The 25041-nt window shown below is 41.5% G+C and overlaps 3 protein-coding genes across 3 annotated transcripts in view; 1 reads left to right on the top strand and 2 right to left on the bottom strand.

Moving 5' to 3' along the window:
- Positions 1-25041, top strand: part of LOC128718480 (atypical protein kinase C) — a 66310-nt gene that overhangs the window by 19461 nt on the left and 21808 nt on the right. Inside the window, exon 3 of the mRNA XM_053812102.1 lies at positions 20755-20805. Coding sequence (XP_053668077.1) covers positions 20755-20805 — 51 coding nt within the window. The remainder of the gene's footprint in view (positions 1-20754; positions 20806-25041) is intronic.
- On the bottom strand, positions 7368-8659 carry LOC128719877 (lipase 3-like). The gene is made up of 2 exons (XM_053813516.1): positions 8510-8659; positions 7368-8444 (listed from the first exon to the last, which is right to left on the bottom strand). The coding sequence occupies exons 1-2, from the start codon at positions 8657-8659 to the stop codon at positions 7368-7370; spliced, it is 1227 nt and encodes a 408-aa protein (XP_053669491.1).
- Positions 15217-16646, bottom strand: LOC128719876 (uncharacterized). Its single transcript, XM_053813515.1, has 3 exons — positions 15823-16646; positions 15529-15730; positions 15217-15459 (listed from the first exon to the last, which is right to left on the bottom strand). Exons 1-3 carry the CDS (start codon positions 16644-16646, stop codon positions 15217-15219), a joined length of 1269 nt encoding a protein of 422 aa, XP_053669490.1.

The raw sequence follows: 25041 nt of genomic DNA on the forward strand, positions 1-25041 counted from the left end.
GTTGGTTGGTGGCTGGGGGTGTTTTTTGTGGGAGTTTCAAGACGCTTTCGTTTCAGTGTTTAATTCAAAAGGTAGTTAATAAGCGACCCAGGCAGCAAAAAAGCAGAAAGAATTATTTTTCTTTTCCCACTTGGCGTTATTGTAACCTGTTAACTGTCATGTTGAAATATTTTTATACCATTTAGGGGAATTATAAATTTATGAAGAGTACATAGAAATGTACTACGAGGATTTGGAGCTTCAGGGAAACAATAAAACTTCTAAACGAATGAATACTGTTAATGAATATGTAAATCCTTTAAACGTGAATCTGGTGAACCACGTTGAATACACGCCTTCATGAGTAAAATTTTTCGTAAGTTTTGCAAAAAATATCAATTCAAAGAATAGTTTTTTTTTAACTTAGTTTCATGATATACACTTATTAGTTTTTTTGTATTATTATAATTATACACAACTTTTCCTTCGAACGGTCTTGCTGTTTCCCATAAGTGGATAACGTGGCCTGATAAGAAATGTTGCTTTCACCCGAAATCGGGTGACATTGCAGTCAACGCGCAAGTGCATCTGATTTTGAATGCTTTTTGTGTTTTGGTTTTTTAATTCTTTGACAAGACATGGATTAATGTTTCAGTTAAAATTGCTTAATAATTATTATAATTTGTCATATTTCCTAAGGTTGATTCAAGAATATTGTAACCTGTAAGCGACCAGTCACGTCAAAGTAGATTTGAACATTTTCACTGTTTTCAAGTTGTGATAAATCTTGAATCGAAGTAAATAATGTATTTACCTTTTTTTGTGGGAGTAAATAGTATTTATTTCAGATACACTATTGTTCTGGCGTTTCCAGGAAGCCAGGAAACCATTTTCAAAATGGGATACCAATTACTGCGCACATGATTAATTAAATATAAAAGGCTACTCAGTGGTGTACTGACTACTGAAATTACAGTAGCTGGAAAGTAACAATTATTAGTGTAATGAATTTCATTCCCTGAACAAACATCGTCAGCATATTGTTTATTGGACTAATTTCACTGTAGAACGAAGTACAACAAAGCGTTACAATGCGTCCGTATTGATGAAATCAGGTGCATTGGGATGTGTACCCGATGTTTCATACCTTTTCAACTGCCAATCTGCCAACGATGCCCTTTTTGTCGGATGCAATAAGCTTAATAAGGCTTTGATTGAAATATTTTATCCACCAATTTCGCACACCGGTGTAATTTCACGATACCGCACGGTTTTAGGTTGCCATAGTTGCGCCTACAAGGGATCTGATAGCAATTCCGCATGAATTAATTCATTTGCATACATCAATATTGAATGTGGTCACTCTGTGCATCGCCGGGATCGATACAACACGGAACACTGAATGAAACCGTACCTCCGAACCATGCAAAAAGGGAGGCTCTGTTTGAGTGATTAGAAAATTACAGCTTTTGTCACTGGAGAAGGCCGATTTTTTCTGTATGTTGCGTGCGTGATGGGGCGTATATGAACTCTCCGTTCCAACGTTCCTACGGGGACATCTCTAGCAGCACATTCGTGTGCGGGTGTGTATGTGTGAACATGACCATACCATCACTGGGTGTACTTAACCCCGCACTTGCAGGAGCAGGAGTTGATAAAATCCTGCATATATTTGCCTGCGGAGGCACACTTTCCACGTATTTCCGGTTCGTACGGTGTTGTGTGGAAGTGTTTAATTTGCCGTCCGTGCCGTGTAACCCTGTTGCTTCTTGCTGCAACCGTTCCGATCCTTATCGGAAGCGGTACGTGCACCTGCGGGAGCTTTTTTTTGTCCAGGAACAAAACGCCACGGTCCTGTAGGCGAAGCCGTACAAGCCGATATGTGGCTGTTCGGTGTGGCAGTGAGCGGCAGATTGACATTAAGGGTGAAGCTGTGGATGGTATCACGAATGTTCCGGGTGTCTGATGGACGGTTACAAATTGCTACACGACGTAATTGGACCCCGAAAAAGGTGACACCTAACAAATGTTCTCTAACCCGTTCGATGGTGTGGCCCTTTCGTTGGAGTATATGATGGTGTGCTTTGGCTCGGATGAAGCCGACCTTATAAGCTGTGCGAAATATTGGTATGCATGTTTCGCATTCGGGCGTTAATATGCTCTACGTTTCGGGGTTGAAATGGTACGGCGATTGATCCGGTGTGATAGTTTGCGTACAGTAAAGGTGAACTGTACTATCTCGCATTGTTTTCTGATGGGTTTTATTCCAGTAACTATTTAAGTGCTATTAAGTTTTAGGAGTCAGAGGCGGCCCGGTAGCATGATGGTAGCCGCGTTGATCTTCACACGAACGGACCGGACCAAAATCCCATCCGGACCACCGTAGCAAGGACTGATTATGTGGCTGCGTGGGGAATATAAGTCGAAACGGCTTGGCCGTTCCAACGAAAATACATTTTTAGGAGTATCAAAAAAGAACCATCCTTTCGAAATTCTTTACATTCTATTAATATTTACTAGAATATAATAATACGACTATAAATGAAACAGTATTCAATACTTGCAATAATTATAGCAGAGTAAGGCACAATCTTTTTTATACCTCGACGGTTAACTTCCAACGGACATAATGACCCAATTGTGGGTGCGATGTCCTTCATCGACTTCATCGTCTTCCTCTCATTTGTTCGACTTTCGACTCCCTCTCATTAAGGAATCTTCCCTTGAACTTTAAAACCCTGGATCACCTGCCTCTCCTTTTCAGCTTCTTCTCCATTTGCGTTAGCTTGATGTTAGATCACAAATTCAAACAACACAAAAGTTCCTCAAGATACATTATCAGAACAAACTTCGATTTTCGCCCAGAAAAATTTAACACCCAAAAACCGACGGCTTATTTTGGTTGCGATTACAATAGCGTTCTGCGTTTCCATCACACTCCCATTCAGGCCTGCTTTTTAAGCATTCGCTCATGTCAATCCATTTTTAACTGCATTTGTACGTAGTTGTCGAATTGTTTATGACCGGTTCTATTCTCGTTGACTGACGTGGTTGCCAATCGTTAGGAAATCTAATTTAAATTCTTAATTGCGTGGCGCGGCAAGTGTCGCGGGAAAAGCTATCCCTTGTCGCAATACCGTTTTGCGGTGGCGGAGTGTTTGGTGTACGTGTCAGTTTGGGACCATTGATTTGTGTCAGCTTCGCAAGGGCGATGGGTGTGTAATTTGCTTGACTCACGTCGGGTCGCATTAAAAGCGCACCGTAACGTTGCCCCGTGACAGCGGTGTGCTAATGGTATGGATTTAGCTTCGTAATAGTGAGTGAAAGAGGATTCGCATTTGTCGCAGCGTGTTGGGGTGTTTTGAATTTGATTGTTTATACGCAATGCATAGAAACGTGTGAAACGGCGTGTGTTAATTCCAGTCGATAAGGTGTTATTTTAATTTGTTTTAAGTTGCTTGCTGATGTTAAGTTCTTTCGTTGATATATAATCGGATTAAAATGCAAACATAGATTTGTTGTTCTGTATTGTTTTGTAGTTTGGCTCGTTGAAGTTTTTTTTAGTTATTAAAATCCTTGAAGGATATTTTATATACATAAAATTATCAAGGCTCTTTGCTATCATCAATGGTCTGCACCAAGGAGATGGGCTAGCCTGGTTACTCTTTAATCTAGGCGCTAGGGAGGGGACTAACTTCGGAAACTTCGGAAACCATCTTCTGCAAGTCAATTCAGATCCTGGCATACGCTGATGACATAGACATCATTGGTCGGTACGCGGCTCTCCTATGTTGCGGATGCTTACCAAAGGATTGAGCAGGCGGCAGAAAACATTGGGTTGGAGATTAACGAGGGAAAAATCAAGTTGATGATGGCACCACTCTGCTAAATCCTAACTTACGCAGGGGTAACGTACAAATAGGTGAGCGCTCTTTCGAAGTCGTCCAAAATGTTACCTATGCCTGAGAAAAATTCTCTACTCAAAACACCTGTCGTACGCCTCTGAGACATGGACTTTGTTCAAAACTGACGAAACCCTCTTAGCCGCGTTCGAGAGGAAGATGCTCAGAAGGATTTTTGGCCCCGCAAATGTGGAAGGACAATGAAGAAGCCGCTACAATGCCGAGCTTTATGAGCTGTAAGTCGAACTCACGGTCGCACAGCCGATTAGACTCGTCAGGCTCCGGTGGGCTGGTCACGTCATGAGAATGACACCAGACAACCCAGCCCGTAAAGTCCTTTTAGGTCGTTAGAGGACTTCTGCCGTAGGCCTAGACCGGGTCAAGAAGCGGTTGTAGCGCCAGAAAAGTAGATAAATAGTAAAATATAAAAAATGGCTTACCGCTATCACAATATCTCATGGATGCTACTTTTAGATAGATCTAGATGACCCTTCGCTGTAAAAGGCATTTATTCCAGTGGTCGTTACAAAATTTCATCATCATAACGGAGATCAACGGCAGTAAAGAAGTGCTAAAAATGTTATGCAGTGAAATTGATGCGTTTTTTTTCACAAACACCTGGACGTTTGCATCGTTTAGCCTAGGTTCCGCTTAAACATCTGTTGTGTCGTGACTGACAATGATGCCTTCGTTTTGGCAACATTCGGCTTTACATTGGCATGGGCCGGAAATTGCATCAACCCGATGTGCCAATCGCACCGTGCACTGTCGAACATGGTAACGAACGTCCATAGAAGATGCGCTAGGAACGATAGCAGCCGAACCAAAAATTGCAGAAGAAAAAGGACTACCGAAACTTGTTTTCTCACTTTAGACGTTGATAAATTTCCGGCCCAACGGACATGTTGTTTATATCATCTTTCGTTGTGCATGCGTGTAAGTGAGCTGATCGCAGGTCTTTTGGGAAAAATGATATATGCAAAAATGGAACAATGTGAACTTTCACGAGGCTATTTCGGTTAACCAAAAAAGCTAATGACTTTCAAATGTATAGAATAAAACAACGTTCTTTTAAAATCCAGTCGTGATTCAGTCGTGATGGTGCATGTTGCCTGACAGGAGAACAAATTTTGGACATAATTCGATTATTATTTTTTTATCATAAATTTTTTTTTTCATTACTTGATGAATTTGGCATTAATATCTTTAAAGAATATGCAAGAACTTGAAGAACGGGTTGAAAGTTTTGACTCTCAACCTGAACGATCCGATCAAGAATAATCAGAATTTCTACATCTGGGATATTTGGTTAAATAGTTGGTTGCTAATTTTCTTCGTTAAGATTAATCTTTTGCAACATTTTGGATGATTTTCGTATTCAAAAGCTAAATTTAATTTCATCAAGGAAGTTGTAGTGTTAAATTTACAACGTGATCTAAAGGAATGTTGCGATCAACCCAGACTGGGCAGAAATCTTCAAAAGCAAGAGAAAATCTTTTAAGCTCAACTCGTGATAGCCACTACGATGCTTTCTTTTTCATCGATTGACGGAACTGGTAGTTGTGGAACATAAATTTTGTTACTTTACTTTGGGAAAACCCACCCACAAAGTGCCATTTCACTTTAGAAAAATACTTCCCATTTCGCGCAAAGAAAGTAAAGGGCCTCCAGTAGGTAAGATTAATTTGTTCGTGCTTTCACTGTTCTTCTGTCGAGCGAGGCTCGAACATTGTGTTACTTCATACCCCGTAGAGGGTACCAATTGTCACCGTGAGCCAATAAGTCAGGCATGGCAACTTCATGGCATTGTCCACAAGCGCTTGGGCAGTAAACTTTGTGTCGGAAAGGAATATGTAAATGGGCCCGGTAGGGCTTTTACGAAACTTTTCCTTCTGCTGCTGTTCAACTTCATTGAGGGAGGGAAGTGGTGGTACGTTAGCAGGGGGATAAAGTTGATTTTTCATATTAATTTCTGTCAACGAGATGTACATGCTACTACGTACATTTTGGCAGAGCTAGTGCGATAGGGAGTAGACGATGGTCAGCAGGATAAAGATAAGGCAGCAAAAAATGTAAACAGGAGCAAGTTTCGTGCTGAGTGAAAGGAACAGTATACAACGCAGTAAATCAGTAGCTATTTTTGTACGCCTATAGAAGCAATGGATAAAATGTGGTAGAGACAATGATAAATGAATTAAACGAGATTAAAACTTTCGTTCAGAGTAGGCTTTTGCCTTGTGAATCGTATCTGGGAGATAATGAAGTAAAATCAACAGGATGTTTTGGTATCAAATTAAGATATAAAGATAAGGGAAAATTGGATGTTATCATGCCTAGCATTAATGAGAATTACATGGTTCATTAGAATCAGTGTTGCTGAATTGCTGCGTATGGAAATAATTATTGAACCTATTAAACTTCTTCAAACCTTGAACCTTAAGGTCTAGTGTTCGTGAATCAAACAATAAAGTTCAAAATGCAAACACTGCACATCCTCTTGGAGTGTTTTATTAGTCTGAAAAACCCCCTCAGCTGCATAGGCACTCCGTTGCTTGTGCTGCAGGGTTTCAGGGTTTTGATCATTTCGGCTCATAAAGAGCTTTCAAAGTTGACCGAAAAAGTCGGTGCCGTCAATTAACCGATCAAACGGTTCAGCAAACATCACGCTTCAAATCTCGTACATTTCTGATTCGGATGCGCTGTGTCCGCATGCACTTCAAACCTGACGTCCAGTGGCACACCTCGCCTGTGGTACCATAGACCTTCGTGTACGTGTCTGCAGCACACTTCACCACATCGCCGCATCGCCACTCACATTAGACACACACACACCGTTTCGGTAGGTAGTTGACGCCGTACAGCTACATGCAGACTTCGCTACGTACGCTGCATTCAATGCAAGAAAGGAAAGAGATTGCCAAAATATGAGCGGTTAACCCCCGGGTACACTTGGCCCTGGTCGAAGAGGAAAGTGCTTGTGGAGCAGGCGGCAATAAGGCCATTACCGTAATAGTGGGCAATAATTTCTTCGAGGAAAAGTTCCCCTTTTCCGAACGATGGTCGGGTTCGGTTGGGTGTTTTGTTTTGTTTCGAATGTCTGAAAACCGCCTAACAACCCTAACCTTGAAAACAAGCAACATTGGGCGCGTCACGCGGGATGGATCGACGCTCAAAGTGTGCTGTGTGGCTCAGCAAAGACGGAAGCGGCTCGATCGGATCGCAAGCACACGTGCTGTGGCACATAAATTAGTTGTTCTACATGGGACGTGTTTTAGCGTGCTTTATCAAAAACCAGTTTTAATGTAAGCCGCTCTATTTAAATACCGATCAGAAAACCTGAAAACGTAGACTAGGTGGCTGATTTAAAGTCAGAATTACAAATTTTAATCAGGTTGGGATGAACAAAGCGGAATTTAGTATTTCAAGGTTGTAACAGTAAGTAAGGGTTAAACTAGCGGTGCTCATCTTCGGTTAGAAACCATAGATTTATTGTGCTGTCGTGTGACGTTTGATGGACTTTAATATGTTTGCATAGACGGTCGTCTGCGTTTTTGGGCTCCGGTAGAAGTCTCGATGGCTGAAGCCTTTGTACAGCGTCTTCTGTAATTCCACCACCTTCGGAAGCTTCCGGGCGAGCTGTTCGACACCACGCCAATCAACCGTTTTGTCCTTGTTGCCGTAATGTAGCGCGATACGGGCTGTCACATCCCACAGGCAGTAATCTGGTGGAGGATCTCGCTTGTAGCGATGTAGATTAACCGCGTACCCGTAGTCAAATTGCTGGAATCGTCCACTGGCGATGATTTGACGATAATGCTCGAGCTGCTTCAGTGAGACATCCTCCAGGTCGAAGCAACCGGCTCGGGGACGGTTAGAAGATCCCGGGGAGCGTTCCGTTCTGGTACCGTTCCCGGTGCCACGGTCGTTCATCTGACCGAATAGTAAACAGCATTCGTTGCGGAAGAGCGTACAGATCTGGGTGGGTAGTGCGTCACGGGTGTAGTAAACGCTCCAGGGAAACAGTGCCCGTATCGGTTGTACCATACGAGCTATCCAGGCAAACTGTCCGTACTGCATGAAGGCAGGTGGCGCCATCAGTTCCACACTTGCCATCTTCTGGTTGTATCCGGGCAGCTCGGACAGCAGCGTGAGTACCGCTGATCCAGCCTCCGAATACCCGACGAAATGTAGCGTCTTTCTGTCGGTCGCTGCAAGTACATAATCGATCACCGCAGACAAATCCTCGGTGCCGATCTCGTGGAAGCTAAAGTCCCAGTAGTGGTCACTGTCCCGATCGAGCCGTTCGTGTCCCTCGGACTCTGGGGAGGCGCGCGAGTTGCTAAACCACACATCGTAACCGGCTTCGTACAGCTGATAGGCAAGGGATCGCTTCGGTCCGAGAAACATCCACATGTCGCTTGACTGGCGTATGCCATGATGGAACAGCACCACACCCAGTCGGGACTTCTTGGGCAGCATGCGGTACACCGTCAGCAGGTAACCGTCGTCTGTACGCACTTGCATCCGGTCCGATTCGTAGCCATCTCTTCGGAGCAGTATAGCCTGCAACAATTTCAGCTGCTGTTAGTATGCGCACAACATTTGATCCAGCACGGTTGCTCACTTACGGTTTGATTTCTGACCACATCGCCACTGTCACGTATCCAGTTAAAGCTGATCTCCTTTCTCACTTGATATGCCTCCGTTTGTGGAGTTCCCGAGAGAAGGATGTGCAGCAGTAACGCTGATACGATCATGCCTACACATTTGCCTACCATTGTCACACGCACCTTTACCGTCCCGTCCGAAAGCTGGTCGAATCGAACCGATACGTCCGTACCGGTACGGCGAACAAACGCAACTAAACAGGACGATCGTTCGGTGGAACGCAATCACCCGACACGGATGAGCATTTCTTGTACCTGTGTTGCTTCTTCTTCTGTGCCGCTTCAGAACGACAACTGGTCTTGCGACGGGGAATGACGTTGAATCGCACCGAACGGGTACGCGATATGCCCCTCTCCAACTAGGCATGATCGACTTCTTCTTTGATGCGTGAGCGCTAGTTTCGTACAGGGTGTTACCATGGACAAATCTATTAAAGATAGAGTTTAGAAATCTTAAGTTTAAATTTAGAATATTATCCATTAATCCACGTACTAATTTGATCATACAGTTTTAAAATTATGTATTGTTTATTGAAAAATTCAAATTGGCCGTTGATTGGCTTAACAAGAAATAAAATGCAAATTACATTTATGAATTTCTCTATTGAGGATGTTATTGACGTAAGATGAAAATTGCATTTATTAATTTCTCTATTGAGGAGGTTATTGATATGTTAATGCGACATTGAACTCAACATTTGCAGTGTAGCATTACGTTCAGCCAGCACTGTAGCGCACTAGCAATTCGCACGCATGATGAGCCCGCTACGTCACAAAACTGGTTATTGCCCATTTACCGTCACACAGAACCCAACCGTTCAAAATGAATGTTTTCGATCGATGAACGCAGTGCAGTGCAAGAGAGGATGAATGATTTCTACCATCCCAACCTTTTCGCCCATCCTGTACAAGTTTCGTTCTGCACCGGGCCGGCGCGTCTGGTTCTTCATTCGCGGAACCTAGACGTACAAAGTGCCAAGTAATCGCCAACCGTGTACTGCTTGACTTCGATACGCTCAGCTAGTAGGTATGTTGCCAGTGACCTTGAAGCAAAATGGAGCGAAATACAGCATCTTCTGCGTTCGGCGCGCGGTAAATCCAATTACACACTGGTCCGCTATAGCCGGATGACTTTCCAGTTTGCAGATCGCAATCGGCACCACGGTGAAGCTTCGTTCTGTTTCTGTTCTGTTGTTTGTTGGGGTTCTATAGTGCAACCGTTGCTTCTTATGTTGTCAATGACGACAACGAAGAATTCACGTCAGTTATTATGTGTTGCATCATTACGTCTTTCGAGATTACTTTGAATAATTTTCATAACCATTGAAGAAGTGCGTCAAAGAGCTATGGATCGCGCAAGATAATCGTGCAGATGAGATTCTGAGGATGCTGCTTCTGAGCTGCTGTAATCGATGGAACAAAACTGAAATCCATGTAATTAATTATAGTAGAAGAATTACGCTTAATTCACCATTGTGTGGAAATAAGAGAAATGTAGGAACTTCTTGATATGACGAACATTGGTTGTAATCTCGCTTTTTGTTGTAAAGATTCAATTATTTTAAGAAAATCGCTCTCTGTTGGTCATGTTTACTAACATCACAACTTTTCAAATAATTAAAATAAAAATATATAAAAAATAAATGCTTCGATACCGTTCTAGCTTGTGATGAAATGATAATAGATAACCATAACACTGAACAAAATTAGAGGAATTAATTTTGATTCTTTAGTTCTCAGTTCCTTAATTTTGGATATTCCTGTATGGATTACAAAGATTCATGCCTCTTGAATTAAGATTTCGTATCTTTCAACGATAACTTCTACTTCATCGGTACAGTAACCTCAAGAGATCTAGAACCTGCCATTTCTGGCTTTCTGTGATTTTATTGACCCATAGCTGGATAGTCAGGGCTGCGTACGGGGGATTGGTCCGGATTAGAGATGAGAATAATCACTCTTTTCAATGATTTGAATCAGAGTCAAAGGGTGGGTTTCAAGATTTGAAACCTTTACTCACTCTTTTAAGATTCATTAAAAAATATTACACTGCATTTATGTTTTTACCACTCTTTTGCGTTTATACTCACTCTCACTCTCTGTGCCGACTAGTAACTCACCCAGGAGTGAGTAAAACTGTTTTATCACTCTTTGGATTATAATCACTCAGTAAGAGTGAGTAAAAGAGTATTATCACTCTTTAGGGTTTTTAAACACTGAGAATGAATGAGCAAACGTGTTTTATCATTTTCTTTGGATTTTATTCACCGTCCGCCAGGGGATTTCGGGTTAGTAAGAATGAGTAAAATGTGTTGTTTCCCTTGTTGGATTTTAAACATTGAGTAAAACAGGAAGAGAATAAAAGAAAGTGTTTTATTGTAGTGTTTATTATTCTTTTATCGAAAATGGTTTATTTTAAAGAAAGGAAACAATTGGATGCAATGGGTAATTTAGAGGGACTGATGGACAACAAGAATTTTTTTCGTTCATTTTGATACGGAAAACCGAGCGATAAAACACTTTTATTCACTCCTATTCATCGATCTCAACCCAAAACGGATAATAAAACATTGTCACAATCTTTTACTCTCTCCCTGTTTTACTCAATGTTTACAATCCAACAAGAGAGACAATGTTTTTTTACTCACTCTTTCTAACCCGACATCCCCTAACCGGGCAATGAATACAATCCAAAGAAAGTGGTAAAACACGTTTGTTCACTTATCCTCAGTGTTTAGAATTGAAAAAGAGTAATAATACACGTTTAGTCACTCTTACAGAGTGATTATAATCCAAAGAGTGATATACTCACTCTTACAGAATGATTATAATCCAAAGAGTGATAAAACAGTTTTACTCACTCCTGAGTGAGTTTCTAGTCGGTACAGAGAGTAAGAGTGAGTATAAACGCAAAAGAGTGGTGAAAGGAGTCATAAAAACTCCTTGTGCTGATTCATACTTATTCACTCTGTCGAAGGTTTCAAATCACTCACTCACTCTTACTCATCGTGCACATCTCTAGTCCGGATAGGGACCATCATGCCACTGGGCCAAATTATGTTGAACTGTGGGGAATGTCCAAATCCACAGAAAGGTTGCGATTTTGCTTTTTTTTTTCAAGAGTAAAAACAGTGGAACAGGAAGTAACGAATTTTATAAAATGCATTAGAAGCGAATGAACTTGAAATTTGATGAAGGAGAATGGAATTTGTAAGCCTGTTGCTTAAATGGCCGCAAATTGTTGTACAGGTCATGAGATCATTGAGTTAAAAATTCATTCGTCTGTTGTTGCCTAAGGTTTCTCATAGCTGAATTACTGGCAAATTAAAAGCAGCAGCCTTCAGGTTTCTATTTCATCTTGTAGTATAGTTATTGTCAAGATGTAAGAAAAAAAAATCCACTTTCTGTTCATGTGGTTTGCACATTTTTTCTTAAAATTTGTAATACAGCTCAAGTGAAACTTATTTTGCATGTATAGATTCGCATAACACTTCCGTTACCATTTTGTTATTTATCTCTTTTATGACGATCGAATGTGTTGGATGATAACAGCTAATAACATCCCAAAACACCCACCATAAGATTGATTTAGCTAGCCGTACGTAGCTTGGGGACAGGGCGTTTTCGCAAATTGCTCCCATTCCAAACAGTTCATAATCGTTTCGATAAGTCATACATCTTGGCATTCCAGCGAACTGGCCCGGAGCACTTTCTGCAGGGAATGGGCATCGTTACGCGGTGGCACAAAATTATGATTTATTTAGTTGCAAAATCCTTTCGGGCCCGGTAGCGAAGTTTACAGAGAACGTCGGCCCCTAAGTATTATCATAAATCTTAGTTTAGGCTTGATTTACAGGAAACAAAAAATGTAGTCAAAAGCTGGCAGGAAGCAACAGAGCAACTGTTACAACGGATGAAAAGTGAGCTAGTCGTGTAATGACAGTAGAGGCGAGGCGAGGCGCTGTTATATATGATTAGCTTGAAGGGATTTGTTCCCTTCCTGAAACTTAACGGTCTCTCCGTTTTTTAATGAAATATTAAGAAAATAGAATAAGACATTTATGGAGTTCTTTTAAAACATTTGAAGTAAATCTTCGCATCATTATTTAAATACAAATTAACTTATTTCTGTGAAAGAACTCGACGGTGAAATGTGCGTTACAGCTGACGCTGTACAGTTTTTCGATAGGTTCAAGTTAGATTGTCTTGGTTTCAATTTACACTCAACTGCCCGTTACGCTATAGCGCTGTAATGCGAACCCGTAAGCGCATAATACTTCGCTTAAGTGCCTTAAAGCGTTTGCTCCCCTTCGCGTTGATCGCGCGCTGTTGTATGGATGAGAGAACCGTTTTATCAGAGCTGAGCTATATTTCGTTTATCAGCGAACTGGTGCGACGGTGAGCGTGGATGCGATTGGAATACTATCGAATCAGTTGTACCATTCGGTACACGTGTGTAATGGTGATGTGTACCGATACATTTCGACACCTGTCCACACCGCTGCGTTCCCTTTCGTTAAATCTGTGTTGGGCAACTGAACCTTATCTCTTTAGTGCGTTTGCTTAGATCGGTGCAAAGTGACAGCACATGGCATGTTTCTTTCGGGGATTGTGGCCAGTTTGATGATAACAACCACACGTCCAACATGCTTTGTTGCGCCGGATGCTTTGCTGTGTGCGTTTGGTCGGTACTGAAAAATTTCAGACTATGTTAGTGATTCGTTAGCATTGGAAGTGAAAATACTTCGGAATCTACTTAGTAATGATGCGCCTGTTGCAATTGTGCTGATAAACCACCATCAGTGAGTTAAGGTGCGGGATCGCCTTTAAACAGTTCACCTGTTTGTATATATTGTTTAAGCGAAGTGCTCACATCACAAATAGTTGTTTAGATTTGTTTTCCTGTAAGTGTGTGTTTGCAGTTTTGTGATTATGCGATAGAAATGTAGCACTCCAAAAGTTTCCCGGTGCAGCACGAATCATTCGTGAGAATTCGCGGGTTGCTATAATCGTGAAAACAATAGCGATAAGTGCGAAACCGATAAGTCGCGTGCGAGATATTTATTTTTTGCTGCTGTGGTGCATCCACACCAACGGAAGTGAACGATGTGGAACCTCATGGACGCTAACCTCTACTATGGTTCATCGTACCTGGTAGCTGCCGTGACGCCTTCACCGGTCGTTGGAGTTGGAGAATGTTAGTATACGCATCGTTTGTTGTGTGTGTGTGTTGTGCTAAACCGTCGGTACAATCAAATACTCTACATCGCAGCGCTGTTGTTTTAATTTATACTATTGATTATTATTAATAAGAAGTGGAAACAGTTTAAGGAACAGAAAAATAAAAAGATTAAATGATTAGACAGGCACCAATTAACAGCAAAAATTGGTTGTAAATTGTAATGTATCAATTTGTTTCTGTCAGGGTATCGTAATTTCATAATGGAATCATTAATTCACGATATCGTCGCACGATTTGTTGCACGTTGTGCTAGTGCACATGATGAAATTAAATTGTGTGTTTAGCTTCCTCCAATATACTAGCCGGATTAGTTTATAAACTCATAAACTGAAGGCAGTGCTGGCAGAAGATTCTTTTCGTATCTTCCTGTGTGCTACTTTGTTGAAATCAAATTACCAACAAAGCGATTAGCCGAAGTGATCCGATTAGAAGCGAAAGTGTTTCTAGCCATAGTGTGTAAGATCTCAATTATAACTCCCTTGGTTACATCGATCCAAGCTTTCCTACGGTCCTTTCCCACGTGCGGTTCTCTAAATCCGTTCTGCAGGCTAAAACGGTTCACGATCGTTCGCTGTTCGAACCGAATTTTGGGTTGTAATTATCGAGCAACACCCGCCTGTACGTCGTTGCGTCTCGCGCTCTATTGACTCCAAATTGATGGTAATCAATCATCTTTCCGTGCCAATGTGTGCACACAGTAGTTCCGGGGCAATCGACACTATCCGAGGGCACTGCCGGGGTACGGCTGGGCGTGTTAGATTGAGCTAATGGGTACCGGTTGATGGGATTTATTTACCGATCAAATTATCTTCCATGTGAGTAACGACGTGTTTGATAGATTTTTTTTCCGCATAAATGGAACTATGTGTGTTTTGTATATGCTGTTATATGCTTAAATTTCGGAATGCATCATCCATTAATGTAGTAAACCATATAATTTCGTGCAAAAGTGCAAAACTAACATGTATTTTTTATTGTTTTTTTTTTCTTTTTAGGTATGTGGATACACTGAGTATTGTTTCACGGTATTGCGTTAACTTCAAAAATAGGGGCACATGCAACATGCATCGATAAGTATACATCGTTCTTTTCCAGCTCTGTTTGTAGTGCATATGTTTCAAAGACATTGGTCTGTGCTGGTTTGAATTTAAGTAAACATGAGCTAGATTATTCTCATTTATCGTTGCAACAATACGTGCACTCGCGCTGTGCAAACTAGTAATTACTTGCATAACATGAAGTACTACAGTGGGATTTGTTGCATATGACTATCGGTAAGGCTTTGATGAATGTTTTCTTTTTCTTCTCTACTGTGTTGTGTTGTGCTTAGTGCGTATCCACTAACAACAATCACTAATAGCCGCATATTCATTTTAGTGGATCATACTGATGATTGTGCTACACGGGGTCACTTGTGGCATCGCTTTCACTTGGCAAATTGAAGCAGTAGCGTCAACAGCGAGTAACTTTTCTGCATCAGCTGGGCGAAACGTTCCATGGATATTCCTCCAAGGCCTCCGTATGAACACTGGAAACCTTTTTGCGATCGACCAATGACAAGCATCAACGTATGCCGGGCCGCCGCATGCCGGGAGCGGAAACGTTGGTCATACTTTAATAATTCGGGCCAGTTAAATCCCGCATACAATGCGAGACCGATGGATTCATTCTGAAATTTTCGGTTGACAAGGAAATGAATTTGCATTGGTCGTGAAATGAAGTCGTTAAAACATCTTACCAGATCGTTTATCTTCTCAATTCCACGACAGATGATGAACGATTGGAATATCAGGACGGTGACAAATATGAGGTAGATCATACCATTTGTTGACAGTCCTTCTATTGAGAGGATGAATCCACAGTCAGCGATCAGCGCAAATGTGCCATAATACTGCACGAACGAAAATGGACCGACTATCGAGCTAAACTCCTTGAGATTACTTAATGGTACATACGGTACGAGAGTATTAACGGTACATATTACGAAATCGAACAGACGGATGTGAGCAACGATCGTTCGGGTTGTACTTACTCAAGTAAATCAACGTGCCGTGCGGTGTGTTTGTTCAGTTCCGGTTGTAGAATATTCCAGAAGACTAGCTGTTGCATTTGTGAAGAATGTCCAGATGCTTCAAGAGTTTCGATTTGATGTCTTGTTCGATCCATAACCGTAGACTGTACGTTGGTAATGCCTTCCAACAATATCATCATCTCCAGTTGCAAGATGTTCATAATGATGTAGAAAATAGCAAATGAAAGCACGTAGATCAAGCCCCAAACGTTACACACTAGGCCGTAGAGAATTTGTATGGCAGTACTATCCACGACATGCCCGTTAATTTGCAGCATAAACGCATCTCTGCTAAAAAGCTGCGTCGTCATGAACCAGACCGCTTCTACCAGCATCGTGGCAACAAGTATAAACTGAATGCGGTTGTTTTGAACGAACAGGGCAGCTCGTTGCTGATGTACAATAGCATCTTGCCGACGGTAGGAGCGTTCGTTCAGAAACGTCATGATCTTCGACAGTGTACCATAGCACATTTCGATGATGCCGATGCGAAGCGTGCCTTCCGTGAAACCCCATATGGACGCAATAACAACGGCCGCCGATGTGTTGTCTTCTGGGAGTAGAATGAGCCGGTAGGCTTTATAAAAGTAGGATAGGTTCACCAAAATCGGTAGAAATCGGTACATGATCCAGATGGTCCGATCGATCCAGCAAAATGCGTCGTAGTGAATGGCAGATATCGTTGCCAGGGTTCTATACAGACCGAAGTAATCCGATTGATCGGTAAAAGTAACAAATTGCCGAACCAGTGCTTGGAACACATTCTGTATCTGTTGATACCACATCCTGGACTGAACGTAGTTTAGCTTCTTTGGTAGGGTTTGGGTGCAGTGTTGTTCTTCAAGACTTAGGTCAATTAACAGTGAATAATAGTCGTCCATTAATAGGGACGAATAATACATCAAATCCTGAGTACGATGTATGGTGAACCGCGATACAAACATAAACTACGTTCTGGATGGGTGTCAGTTTTCAATTATAAATCAAATGAATTTCACATTTCATGCACTCTTCACTCAAACGCATTTGTTGGGGATACAAGTTCGTGTTAAGTGGTGTAACATGAAAAGAAGTGCAGCAAGTGTTTCGTTGAAAAAGCAGCACACTAACGAAACTGAGATATGAATGTTATCAGAGAGTAGATGTTTTGGATTAATTCGCCGAACCTGTGCATTGACAGGGTAGCGAACTCGCCATATCCGATATGCAATGGCTGTTGACATTTCTGTAGTACGATCAAAATGCTACGCCGGAGAGATCTCTGGTTTGCCATTGGTAAACCCTGTTGCGCAAATTGCAACATAACTCGCCAGTAGACGCTGTACACAATATTGCCTAGGGTTTGGTTCTGAAAAAATGAACTTGATAATAGTTTATTACATACAGTTTACTACACAACAATTAGAATTATTGTTCCACTTACCAAAGCGTTGATATTATCGATGCTTTGGCAAAATAAATACGTGTCAATTATCATGCATATGGCAAATGACAGTAAGCTCATGGTATTGGATGAAAATTGATGATGCGTTGCGAAGAAACAGTTGACAGTCAATACTATCATTGTTCCGTAGTACACCAAAAAACCAAATGAGCTAAATATTTTTGCAAATGCCGAAAACAATCTGAAATAACAAAAAAAAGACTTATCCTTTTTCTATATACGAATGAACAGTTTAGACGTACTGTAGTAACTGGGCATGACGTCGAGTTGTTTCTTGTAGTTGTTTGCAGACTGAATTGTATGAGTAACGGATATTGAAAGTTGGATGGAATTGTTGCTGTTGCTTAGCGACGAACTGTTCCAAATTTCGGATCAAAATTTTCATTTCAATTTGAAACAACTTCAATATTATATGCATTGCACAAGATGAAATAAGGAAATTCGATGTAACGATGTAACCACTGAAGTATTCGAAAATCATTCGAACAAAAACGGATCCCACAACCGCACCGCGATATTGCAGATGAAATTCGGAGTTGTTCCAATTGGTATAAACGAAAATGAACTGATTGATGATGGTGAATAGATTGAATAATATGACGATCCAGTTCCATCGTCGATAGAGGTCTGCTCGAATTCGGTGGACCCACTCACATGGTTCTTGATACATTCGACTGTTAAAAAATAGTACCAGTTCACGTATTTCCCGATCGTACTTATTCAGTACCAAGATGCGAATGATGGATAGTGTGTACGTAAACAGTGCTCCGGTAAATACAATTAATTTAGCAACATCTGTGTAACAGTAAATTTCCCAGTAAGCTCTGTACACGAAGGAAATGTACAATGCTAAGCCCAAGAATCGAAAGATCTGCATCACTACTCCACGAACTATTCCAAACTTATTAACACATTCCGCGGGATTGCCAAACATGTGCAGTAGTTTGTATAGCGGTTGAATCAGTACGAAGTAGTCAGCATCTTCGGAAAACTGAAATGTACTACCAAACCACACACGGATGGTCGATGTCCACTGAAGTATATGAAACATTTCTCTGCAGTGCACTTAACCAACAGTATCAATTTCAAACCAACTGCGGTCATCAAGCGTCTGTATGGTGGTTTTATAACTAGTTCGGTTGGAAATCCCACTGCCATTATTCCATACCAATAGTCCATTTTTGTTGAATGGAACAAGTCATCTATTCGTTATGCTAACGTGGACGTAATTTACTCATCACCTGTCCTGCGGTCTTTAATTAACAGTTTACGAGACCTTCGAAGGAATTCTGCGAGCTAAATTCTAGTGATTTCTTTGCTTCCTGTTTCGAAATAGCTCAGTAGCTTGAACTCTGTTGTCCATGTAGGGAATTTCACTTTGTTTTGACATACGTGAGACCATGGTAAACAACTCTATTAATTAAGGGTTAACATCAACATGTGCAAAAATTTCCATGCAATGTAATTGACAGAAAAGAAAACAATTCTGACAGGTGAACTTCTTCGTCGAGTCGGACAATACCGGGAATTGATGTCCGAGAATCAATGCGTTTTACGTACTTGATGTACGTGTGGTGTGTCATTACATTTAGAGTTCTACTGTATACTATTAGTTAGATAAAAAGAAAAGTGAAACGATGATGTTTTGTTACTCTTTTTTTTCATTTCTTCTCTTTTGTTAACTGCTTTGTAACAAAGTACAAAAAAATTAGTCTGTAAAAGAGTTAAATGAAGTCCCATAGTTTTTCAGCATCTATCAAACGATGATACTTGATGATGCGAATACGGATAAAAGGTTTAATATTCATCACCTGTATACTGTCAATTTGAATTTAAAATATTCAAAAGCATTTTCGTAGGACGAATATACCAGAGAAATAGAAATGCCCTGGTTCACGGCATCATGAAATCATTATAAATACGTATTCACCAACTAATATTTCATGCGTTTAATATTATGTAACAACTTATAACGCACCTCCTCTCAAATTACGCTAGTTTTTAGTTTGCTATTCCGTTAGCTTGAAATTAGTATAAAAATCGTATTGCATAGGCCCTTGAGGCATATGCTGTAAGCAAGGAATAAGAATGAGGATAAATTGATCTTTGAGTTATTAACATATTTGAATCATCACAAATCATTAAACAAAAGCTAGATTCAAACATCACGTTGCCAAATGGTAGCAAAAATTAATGTAAGCTCATAATGGATATTTATTGCTAGCAATCTTGCATCGCACGCTCGGGCATGTCGTAGAGCAGGAAACTGCTATCGCATGCACATTTGCTTCAATTTTGCCAAATCGGCGACAAATGATGATGATCTCTCCCTCTCAAATAAAAAAAAAATCTCTACCTTTTGCGAACGAACCAAATTCTCGATGGAATTTTGTGCACAGAATCAAACCTCCTTCTTACGAGCCCAAAGGTAAAACTGGGCTAAAGTTGCAGTGCAGGTAAAGGTTGGCAGTAAAATGGAAAAGAAATAAATTGCGTTCTTTTCTGCAGTTTTATTGGTGGCTGTGAGCTGCGAAAAAAAGATACCGATGCAATGAATTGCCATCAATTTGTTATAGAAGCTTGCAAGCTTAATTTATACTTTCTTTATCGAAAATCGTTGCTCTGTGAAGAAGAATGATAAAATATTTGTTAGAGAGCTGTAAGTGCCTGTGTTAATTTATCAAGTTGCAACTGTGCAAGATTCATGTATTACTTTAACCACTGAGAGATTACGTTGAAGTGTGGTAGAATGATTTGAAGATGCATTTTATGTTGAATCACATAAAAACAGTTTAACACGTTTCAACTCTTGACATACAAGCCAGAGCCAAGAAGAGCTAATTAAAGTGGAAAAACCAGGCATGTAACTAGTGCGGTGTACTCAAGAGTTTCCTCCGAAATCTCAACCGTCAAGGGGTACTCACTGTACCTTTGGCGTAGAAAATATCAAACAAAGCAAAGTGAATTATGAAACATTGTGGGAAAGTTTCCACACCAAATAAACCGCGACAGAAAACGTGCCCCAAAGGAGACCTACGATCTCTAATGCACTCAACAACCGTGAGAAAATGGAGGCGAAATCAATTTTGCAAAGTATTATTTACCGCCAGAACGTCCTAAAGTTGAAAGTTTACGGAATTGGGTGGGAGAAAATAATATTTTGTGTGGCGATGGTTCAAGTGCTCAGTGTTGCTGCTTCAGTGTTTTAACTTGAGAAGGTAGTTGCTGAGCACTGCACAATTTAATAGTTGCAATGAAAATACTAAAGGGCACAAAGGAATATCTACAAAGGTTGTGTTCTTCTAAATGTGTAGGTCATTTTGTTCCTTCAAACAACTACTATCTTATTGTAAAATAAGCTTTATGTGTTTTTTCAGAGGAAAAACAGCTCTAAAAACCAATCGGATAAAACACCCACTAACGTTCTTGTCGTAATTCTTTCGTTACAGTATTTCCAAATGTGCCGTCTGCTCCGGGATTGTCCTGCGTCGGTGAAGACCGTAAGTAGCTCGTGCTCCACGGAACCGTTTAATAATAATCGTTTGTTAACATTGCTCGGTAGACAGTGCAGCGCGCTCTCGCCTTGTCGTCTCCAGTTTGAAGATCGTTTTATCTACCGGTCCGACTCCATTCACTTGCAGTTACTTAACATTCCGCTGGTTTGGTACGTACGGGCAGTCGGCAAAAAAGGAGCGCTAGCGGAAATTGAAATGGTTCTTCGCCAAAAACCGGCTAGCATCTGTGTCATCTCGACCTAAAAATAATGGTCAACTGCAATCGGTTGCACACGAACTTCGGGAGAGGGGTTGCCTGGTGCGATGGTCCCTTTTTGGTACAATGCGTTCCAAATTCTGACCCCCGATATCAACTGCTGGCTCGAAATGTGAAGCTTTTACCTCGATGGCAATGGCAGCTTGTCTGTAGTGCCATCTTACGGTCGCTTCCTGCGCACTTCACCATCAAATTTTAGGAACGCCGCCGGTCATAATCATAAAATAGTCAACTGCAACTGTTACTACAGTCGTCCGTCGCGCCCCGACAGCTTCGGCGAACGGGCGTGCAGCATAACGACCGACAAGGGCTCATAACTAGCTTCATGATCTTCATTAGAGTGAAGAAAATAAGCTTTTTACTTAAGGTTCGACCGGTGTTGGTTTGGATATCGTAGCCAACGGGTGGCTTTGCTGACCGAGTAATCGTCGTGGTGCGTTGTCGCGGTGATATCCGTTCAACCAGCGTGTGTGTTCTATGTTTTTCGATAGTATATCGGCAGGCTGTGCGCATATATCGGAACTTCGCCGAAATTCTGCGACATTTCACCGCCACCACACCGTAAGGAGAAAGCGAGAAGGCCATCTTCGACGCGGTTAGGAGCTATAAATTTTAGTTCCGGTATAAATCATACCGGTGCTGTGTAACGTTCTAGAAACTGGTTTCGTTGCAGCTGCCACCCCATGCAACCGTTTGGTAGGTAGGTTAGTATATAGAAAAAATCTACCGTCTTGGCGCATTCGTGCCATCGGTATTCCGTGAACAAAAGGGGTTTAAAGCGGGCGGGTAAGAAAAGCTTTTCCATCGTGCAAAACAGCAAACAGGATAATGCATGGAGGTTTTCTTCGCACGAACACCACGCCAGGTGCTGTGATTCATCGTCTATTTTCCGCTTTCGATTAACGCCAACAGCTTGCAGTGCTTGCCAATTGGGTGACGCTAGAGTCGTTTCGCTCTGCATACCTTTCTGTGGATCGCCTGTCCTATCCCATTTTTCGCCTATCGCGGGATGGTCATTGTAAATTATGGCATAGTGTTGGAAAATAAATAAAAATGCAGAAACAGAATATGATGAGCTAAACATTGTGATCGTAACGTACATGTGGAACAATGTTGAGTACAAAAGAAGCAGCCAATTAAATGGCTACCACTTGATTTTTTATAATGCATATTTCTATGCACTCAATTACAAAAGCGAGTTAACTCTCATAAGAGTTAACTCATTATTGAGATCGTGAGTTGAAGGTCACCGTGAAAAGTTAAATCTTAATTATTTTATATGATTTAACTCTTCTTGAATGACGAAGGCCGCAGAATTCTCCCCCTCGTCGCTGAGTTGAAATAATTGAAATCCTGAAGAATGAGTTTAAGAGTTAAATCTTCATTTTAACCGTTTAATTCGGATTTGAATCCTCGAAAAGAATTAAGTTTTCCATCACTAGTTTGTAACCATATTGATCGTTATGTCGAGTCTTGCATTCTGATTCTCCTCCTTTTCCTTACAGCCTACCAAGGGAGGTTTTGGTTTACTTTTCCTTGGAATTCCTTGAATTTATTCATTGTTTATTGCAGGCTAGTTCAAGATTGAAACTGGATTGATAGCAATGAAATTATAATTTCTTCGAATACTTTAGCTTAGCATGCGTTTAGCAATCACTATTTAGTTTAGCACTATATAATATTCGAGTGATTCGAGTGCATTTAAAAGAATTGTATTTAATGACTAGAATGACATTTTCGCATATAAAACATCAATTTTGAAGGACATTCTCAACAAACCTTGCACATGTACATCCAGCTACCGAAAGTAATTAACGAAATGGTTATTGATTTAGTGCATTGATATTGCCTTGAATAATTAGTTTTGTGCTTTTATTTTTCGGCCCAACCCATGATTGATCATCGCACACCTTACGCAATTACGCCGAACGGCAATGGCAGGAAGCGTCTTAATTGCGTGAAGGTAAACGTCAACTCACGCATGCCGCATTCGTGCTGCCTTCGTGCGTGGGCTGTTGTGCCTTTCGCCGTGCCGGAAAGCGGTGATAATCTCACGCAAATCGCAACCGAGCTGAAAAGGAAATTTTCCCGATGAGAACATACTCACCGGCGGGGAATGGTTGTGCACGCTTCAATTAACCTCGTTTTCTGCGTGGTGCGGTTAAAGAACGAAGGGAATTTTGCCCTATTGTACGGGAGGGTAGATTTCGTAGATTCCTTCACGCACAGTATGCCACAATCGTGTCGTCGACGGCACGCAATGCAAATGAAACGCAACGCATCGCAATCAAAATATAATCTGCAGTTCCGCGCCACTAGGCAGTCGATCCGTTTAGGTGGAATTGATCTGCGGGTCGGTACGCGTATCATTGCAAGCCCTCCCCTTTACGCTGATTTCAAAGCATAATTTGAAATTGTATTTCTGCATGCAATACTATCTCTCGATTTGGTTGAAGTCATACAAAGCGAAATAATTCTAGATTCAAGCTTAACACAACTTAAAATTACAACTTCGGGTTAACATTAAATCTAAGCAAAAGTGGTTGGCAATGGAATGATTAAAGTAGTTGAATAACGAGTCGTATTTGTAGGTAACATTTGTTCTCCTTATTGTCATCTTACGAACAACATCAAACAATTATTTCTCTTTATAAATCATTCAAGATAACAAAGTTGATAAGCGAATAGGAGTTAGTAGATTTCGTAAATGGTGTGTAAGGTTATCAAAGTCGCATAACTCTATGGCAGAAATCCATTGTTTGGCCACTGTTTGTTCATAGCTGAAGTGGTCGATAGCTGCACAATACCCGGAAGAATGGTCAATCTCGCAAACCCTATCGATCGTTTCGTCCTTTGAAGTTGCAGCCCAAACGCTAACGATGACTTCGGGGCATTGGTTTAGCGCGGATCATGCATAGCCTTAGCAATGTGTCTAGCACATCGAGCCATCCTTTGGATCCGTTAGAACAGTGCATTGCGATCCGATTGAATCCAAGCTGTACGATATGTTCCACGCACTTCAGCGTGTGTTTTCGGTTCCATCGCACGAATTAATGGATACGCACTTCCCCCCGGGTTGGCGCAATGGACGCAGCACAGATAGGCCGTACGCAGCGTCCCGCGTGCGAATATTGTGTCCATTCACGACCGTGTATCCCAGTGCGATACATCCCGACAGGGGATTTTCCAGCTGATTAAACCGATTCCTTTTGCAACGCGCTAACGAGCCACACCGTCTGTCTATGGCGACACAATGGAAAATCAGTGGCGCAATCACGGTCAAAGCCGCCTTGTTTTCCGCTTGTTCTCAGGAGACGCGTCTGCCACGGGATGGGACGAGGTAGATACGGGGCGTCTCGAGTGATAGTTTATTCATTTCTTGGGTTTAGACGCTTTTGGAGGCGTGGTGGCATATGCAGATCGACCCGCTGCTGCCTTGCTGGCCGTGAACGTGGAAAACGGGGTGCGCTTACCGCTGGTAGTCGTTGATTTACATTGACGTTGATTGGTATCGTGGCCATATGTGTGCGCTCGTTCATGTGTTTTTGCTCATTCGCGTACTGCTCCTGTTCAGCTTCAGCTGTGCTTCAGCCGATGCTCGGGCATGGTAACACGTGGACTCTTTGCGGGAATCACTGATCCAGTTAACGAATTCAACGTTCCGAGAATGTCCTGGTCGAGTTTTGCTGCCTAGTAGCTTTAGAGAGCTTTAAATGAGGCGGGTATCGTACGATTGGGATGGAGGAATCATCCCGAAGCAGCGATTTGAAGCCACTTTAAAGTGCTTCCAGCTGTCCTGACGTGGCAGCATAGTTTAGCGAAACAATGCACGGTGTATTATACCTTGGAGTGACTGTTTGAGGGATTGGTTAGGTGCTGTGAGAGCTAGGAAAATTACATCTGGGATTTCTCGTCGTTATACCCCCAAGCCAATTCCATTGCAGGCAGGTAGTCAGGATAAGGTT

The sequence above is a fragment of the Anopheles marshallii genome, chromosome 2, assembly GCF_943734725.1.
Source record: "Anopheles marshallii chromosome 2, idAnoMarsDA_429_01, whole genome shotgun sequence".
In the NCBI taxonomy this organism is placed as follows: domain Eukaryota; kingdom Metazoa; phylum Arthropoda; class Insecta; order Diptera; family Culicidae; genus Anopheles; species Anopheles marshallii.